The sequence below is a fragment of the Microtus ochrogaster genome, unplaced genomic scaffold (genome assembly GCF_000317375.1).
Source record: "Microtus ochrogaster isolate Prairie Vole_2 unplaced genomic scaffold, MicOch1.0 UNK80, whole genome shotgun sequence".
Taxonomy (NCBI): Eukaryota; Metazoa; Chordata; class Mammalia; order Rodentia; family Cricetidae; genus Microtus; species Microtus ochrogaster.
Genome location: NW_004949178.1, coordinates 56,938 through 62,677, shown reverse-complemented (window position 1 = coordinate 62,677; position 5,740 = coordinate 56,938). Strand labels below are relative to the sequence as shown.

The 5,740-nt window shown below is 50.6% G+C and overlaps 1 protein-coding gene across 1 annotated transcript in view; it reads left to right on the top strand.

The window, feature by feature from the left end:
- The window catches only part of Nynrin (NYN domain and retroviral integrase containing), a 19,423-nt gene that overhangs the window by 4,377 nt on the left and 9,306 nt on the right, over nt 1-5,740 (top strand). Inside the window, exons 3-4 of the mRNA XM_026777663.1 lie at nt 3,369-4,024; nt 4,145-5,740. Of these exons, the coding sequence (XP_026633464.1) occupies nt 3,369-4,024; nt 4,145-5,740 (2,252 nt within the window). The remainder of the gene's footprint in view (nt 1-3,368; nt 4,025-4,144) is intronic.

The following is a 5,740-nucleotide window of genomic DNA, read 5'->3' as shown; positions in this document are numbered from 1 at the left end:
CTCACATGGCATGTAGACACTCTAGGCCCTCACACATATGTAGACACTCTAGACCCTCAAACATATGTAGACACTCTAGGCCCTCACACAGCAAGTAGACACTCTAGACCCTAACATGGCATGTAGATATTCTTGGCTTTTGACTTTAAGGCTTCACTTTACTGCTCTCCTGGGGCATCACTATGTTGTTTTTTTCTCTTCTCTCTCTCTCTCTCTCTCTCTCTCTCTCTCTCTCTCTCTTTCTGTCTGTCCATCCATGCTTACTTGCTTGCTTTTCAAGACACGATTTCCCTGTGTAGTCCTGACTGTCCTGGAACTCACTCTGTAGACCACGCTGGTCTCTAACTCTACAGAGATCTGCCTGCCTCTGCCTCCTGAGTGAGTACTGGGATTGGTGGCCCTGCCTTGTAAATGCTGGGATTGAAGGCATGCGCCATCATACCTGACTAACTCTGGCTTTTTGCCTATCTTTTAATTCTTGTTTTTTTTCGGGGGGGGGAGGGGAGGGACATTCATTGCTGTTGTTACATTCAACTGTCAAGAGTTATGTGTGTTCTATTTCACATGGTGGAATGGTATGAAAACCAAAACTAAAAATTTTTACACTAAAAATGCTGTTCTATTTACTGTGGGCCATATTGTTTACTGTTTTGAGAAGAGTAACAATAGTAAGCCTTTTGAAGGTAGGGAAGTCTATGTCTGTCTGTCTGTCTCTCTGTGTTTGGAATATTAAGTGTTCAGAGTGATCTCCTTTTCTAAGAGCTCAGCCTGTTTTTCTCATTCCCTTCACTTGAATTCAAAGCTTCTTGGTTCTGTCATTTTTCTTAGCCTTTTTAGAATTTTTTTCATGTAAATTGCAGTGGCCCTTGAAGGCAGATAACAAACACTTGAAGGCAGATAATGAACACTGACTTTATAAGAAGGGAGGCGATCCAGACAGCAGTGGTGATGCACACCTTTCATCCCCTCACTTGGGAGGCAGAGGCAGGAGGATCTCTGTGAGTCCGGGGTCAGTCTGCTCTACAGAGAGAGTTCCAGGATAGCCAGGATTACACAGAGAAACCCTGTTTTAAGAAACCAAAAAAAAAAAAAAAAAAAAGAGAATCCTATGAAGTTGTAAAAGCACCTTGACATGCATAGCATAGGCTGGTATAATATTGTTTGGTGCTAATGTTTTTATTTACTTCAAGGTGACAAAGGACCTATGGAACATTAGGTAATATATTTTTATAAATAATATCATTCCTTTTTTCCTTTTGATGTTTTCCCGTTTTGTGTCATTTGTCTATAGATTGTTCATATCATTTTCTGGACTGTAAATGCCTGCTGTTTCCGTACCTGTTTTTGACTTACAGTGTAGATAACATCATGGTAAGACCCCAGACTTCGGGGTCATTGTACTGGCTATACCTGCCTATAAGTGAACATGTGGCCTTCTTTCCTCATTGAAAAGGAAGATAATGGAGATTTCCTTTGTAGGACTGAGAGAGAAATATATTGGATCATCTATGTGCCTAGCACATTAAGAGGTCTAAATAAATCTTAGTTCATATAATTTTAAAAATTATCTCAATTACTATACCTTTCATAAGTGTTGAACTATTGATGGAACAATCACTATTTTCAGCTCGCTTTCTCCCTCTGTGTGTGCGTGCACGTGTGTGTATGTGTGTGTGTGTGTGTGTGTGTGTGTGTAAGTGTGCCATGTGAGTGTGGTGGTGCCCGCAGAGGCTAGAAGGTGTCAGATCCCCTAGGGCTGGAGTTACAGGCAGTTGTGAGATGTCAGATGTGGTTGCTGGGAATTGAACCTGGGTCCTCTGGAAGAGCAGCAAGCACCCTTAACTGTTGAGCCATCTCTTTGAGATGGCTTCCTACCTTTTGAGCTGGCAGTTTTCACTGAACCTGGGACTCACTGACTGGCTGGCGGGTGAGCCTCTAGGACCCTTTGTCACCCAGGGTGCTGGAGATCTGAGCTCTGGCTTTAATGTTTGTACAATAAGCATTTTCCCAAAGACCTATCTCCCCAGCCCCATTTAAAAAACACACACAACTTTCTTCCTCAGTTTGCCTCTTTACATATATATTTTTTTTATGTAGTTGAGATGTGGGGCGCATGGGTTGGAGAATATTTGTTAAGGTGAGAGTTATCTGCTTCCTGTCACATTTTGCCTTTGCTTGGTCATGGAACCAGATGAGGCTTGGGCGAGAGATGTTGGGGTGTCCGTCAGATTTTGTTGAAAGTTGTATCTGTGGAGGTAAAACAAGATGAGCAGGGGAAATGTCCTGTGCCCCCAGCAGAGGGCTAGTGTGCCCTGAGCAGAGGGCTAGTGTGGTCTTCAAGATGGCTGCTGGAGAGTAAAAATATACATGGGGAGCACTTGTCACCGAATGGAGCTGTTGGGGAAGACAGGAGGGGTGATTGCTAAGGACATGGATGTGGAAGGACAAGAGGGTGAACTCAGTCCGCTTGGGCTAGCGCTTTAAGAGATTGTTTCAGAGCTCCTGAGGGTCCTGGGATTGCGCTGGTAGTTAGAGGAAGCCAACTGCTCCCCCTGAAAACACGCACTAGGGGCTTCCCTTCTGGTTAGACAAGATGTGAGTCTGCTGGATGTGACACTGGCCCAGCAGCTTAATCTCCACCACTAGGCAACCGTTTCCACAGTTACTGGTACAGGTTGTGCCTGAGAGCTTCTGGAGGGGGATTAAGCCGAAATCCTACAGGATTACCTGGAAGTCACTGTGTTGTCAGCCAGAGGGGGTGCAGAGAGCTCTGGTTTTAGTCAGGTGATGTAGGCTGTGATCTGGTGCAGACCTTGGGCCACCTCTTCTGAGACAGGAGGATGGAACAGGCTGTCCAGGCACCATCCTCAGTAAGCTAAGCTCACTTAGTTCCCTGAAGCTTCCAGTAGACTGGTGAGGCAGAACCGGAAGGGAGACACTGATGGGAGGAGGAGTTAATAACTTGCCCCAGACTGCCCCTGTTCTCGGCATGCGAGAATACTTAACAGTGTGTAGCTCCTTTCCCCCTGGGAGCCACGCCGTTCTGCAGTGCCAAGGGAGACCTGGACCCTCTTGCCATGCTCTAGGTGAAGAGGCTGGGATTCTTAGAAGGTGGTACATTTCCTACAATCCTTCCTCGTCGAATAAGGCCAAATTTGAACTAGCATGAGATCTCTTGATGCCAAACTTGGATCTTCTCTTCTTTCCTCTGAGTCTCATTCATTCTGTCACCATTTCCTGGAAAGAGGGGATGGAGGGGGAGGTGGTGTTAGCTATAAGCTTAGCAAGGGGTTGGCCTTTAAGGTGCAGAGGACGACTAGGGTTAGCCACTCACAGGATGGCTCTCTTTGTTTCTCCCTTCTGCCTAGGAATATCTGAAGGGTCTGTGCAGCCCAGAGCTGTGGAAGGAGGTTCGCTATCCACCAGTCCTGCACTGCGCCTTCCTAGGGGCACAAGGCTTGTTCCTGGACTGCCTCTGCTGGAGTACTCTGGCTTACCTGGTGCCCGGTCCCCCAGGCTCCTTGATGGTGGGCGGACTGACCGAGTCTTTCACCATGACACAGAACTGGCTGGAGGAGCTGGTGGCGCGGTTCCGCTGGGGTCCTGCTCCTATGATCACCCCCCGGGGGGGCTGGGAGACAGAGGTGACCCGGGCTTTTGGGGCCCTGGTGTGGATCCGTGGTGACCAGTATGCAGGGGATCTGATGCAGCTTCCCCCAGCAGTCCAGGAGCTGCTCCTCAACCTGGTGCGAGATGCTGCTGGCAAAGAAGACCTCGTTGAGTGGCTCAGCCACGTTGGCAGCTCTAGCACCTGTGCCAGCCCAGAGGTCCTGATCTGCCCTGGCCAGCAGCAGAAGGAAGGCTCGTCCCTGGTGACCGTAGGAGAGAGCCCTGGACCCTTCCTAGAGATAGGAGCCTTGAATCAGGCTTCAGAGAATTCAAAGAAATTGGCAAGGTTAGGTGCAACTGGATCCCCGACCCCAGCCCAGAGCAGTCAGCAGGAGTCGGCATGCCAGCTGGTACGGTAAGTACTGGAAAATGGGCTTTCTCAACCCCCGACCCTGCTCAGGATCCCAGGGAAGTAGTAATTTGGGGCCAAACTGCCTTTCTCATCTTTTCAGCAAACGTGGGCTTTTTTTTTCAGGATCCGTCCCAGCAAGCAAGGTGAGGTGACCAGTGCTCGCGAGGAAGGGCCCCTCGTGCCAACCGCCAGCAGCCAGGGCTCTGCCAATCACACACAAGCCCTCTTGCAGCAAAGGCAGGCACAGAGGACAGAAGACAGAATCTCATTGCGGTCACCAGTGTCGGCTCTGAGTGTGTGTCCATCCTGGAAGTCCTGGGCCCCGGGGCCAGCCTTTGGGCCCTTGTGGCCAGGGGCTATTGCTGCAACTTTCTGGAAGATCAACGAACTGCATTCTCTTCACCTGGCCTGGCTGCTATCCCAGGCTTGCTTCAGTTTCCCATTCTGGCAGAGACCCATGGGCCCCATTCAGCTGAAGCTGCCAGGACAGAACCCTTTGCCCTTAAACCTGGAGTGGAAGCCGAAAGAGCTGACTCCTCTACCCAGAGCAGAAAACCAGGCTTGTAGACCAGATGGAGAGCTAGGAAGGGAGACAGCCCTACAGCATAGCCCGAGGCCGGAGACCCCCTCAGAGGTCATCAGTTTATCGGGGGTGCCGGGGGACTGTGGTATCATAGAGGTTGTTACCTCAGAACCTCCACAAGTAGAGCCTTCCTTGACATCTGCCCCCCAAGCTGAAGCGGAGCAGGAAGATGAAAGAAGTTCACTGTCAGATGGTGATGGCCTGAAAAAGTCCTCTTCAGCACTGCCCACAGAGCAAAGGGGACCCACAGCTCAAGAGAGGACAGTGGCTCAGGCGGAGATGATGGGTCAGTCAGTACCCAAAGCTCCAGCAATGTCTGAGACTCCTGAAGCGCCCGCGGCTACAGCAGTGTTCAAAGTCCACCACCCACCCACCGAGGAAGGGCTGCCTCCAGCTTCCAAAGTGCCTCCAGCCCTAAAGCCGGCAGTGGATACAGAGCCTGCAGCTCCCAAAGTGCCTCCAGCCCTAAAGCCAGCAGTGGATACAGAGCCTGCAGCTCCCAAAGTGCCTTCAGCGCCACCAAAGTCAGCAGTTCCTGTGGAGCCCACAGTCTCCAAAGCAACCACAAGTCAACCAGCAGCTCCCATGTTACCCACGACTTCCCAGACCCCTGCAGCTCAGAACATGCCTTCAGTAAAAACACCTGCCGTCCCCCAAACCCCCAAAGTCCAAACTGGGAATGCCACTAAAGCAGGGTCTGCCACTCCCCAAACACCTTCGACCACAAAAACACCCGCAGCTTCTAAAGCTTCCAGAGCGTCTAAAACATCCGCAGCCCAGGAGTCCACAGTTGCAGGACTGAGCCTGGATGAAGCCAAACTCCTGAATGAGGTCCAGGCTTCAAAGGGTAGAGCTGTCGTGCCAAAGGGCCAGGGAAAGACTGGAAGGCAGGGTCTCCAGGCCAGTAACAACTTGGCCTCCAGAAATAAACATCAGTTCCTGAAGGAGGGACTTCTTGGGGCTTGGGACGGGGCCCAGAGGAAGTCAGCTCACCACCCGCAGGCCAACAACACAGTGACCAGCTTCCAGAGGTACCATGAGGCCTTGAACACACCCTTCGAGTTGAACTTGTCTGGGGAGCCTGGGAATCCAGGACTGCGAAGAGTGGTCATTGACGGCAGCAGTGTGGCCATGGT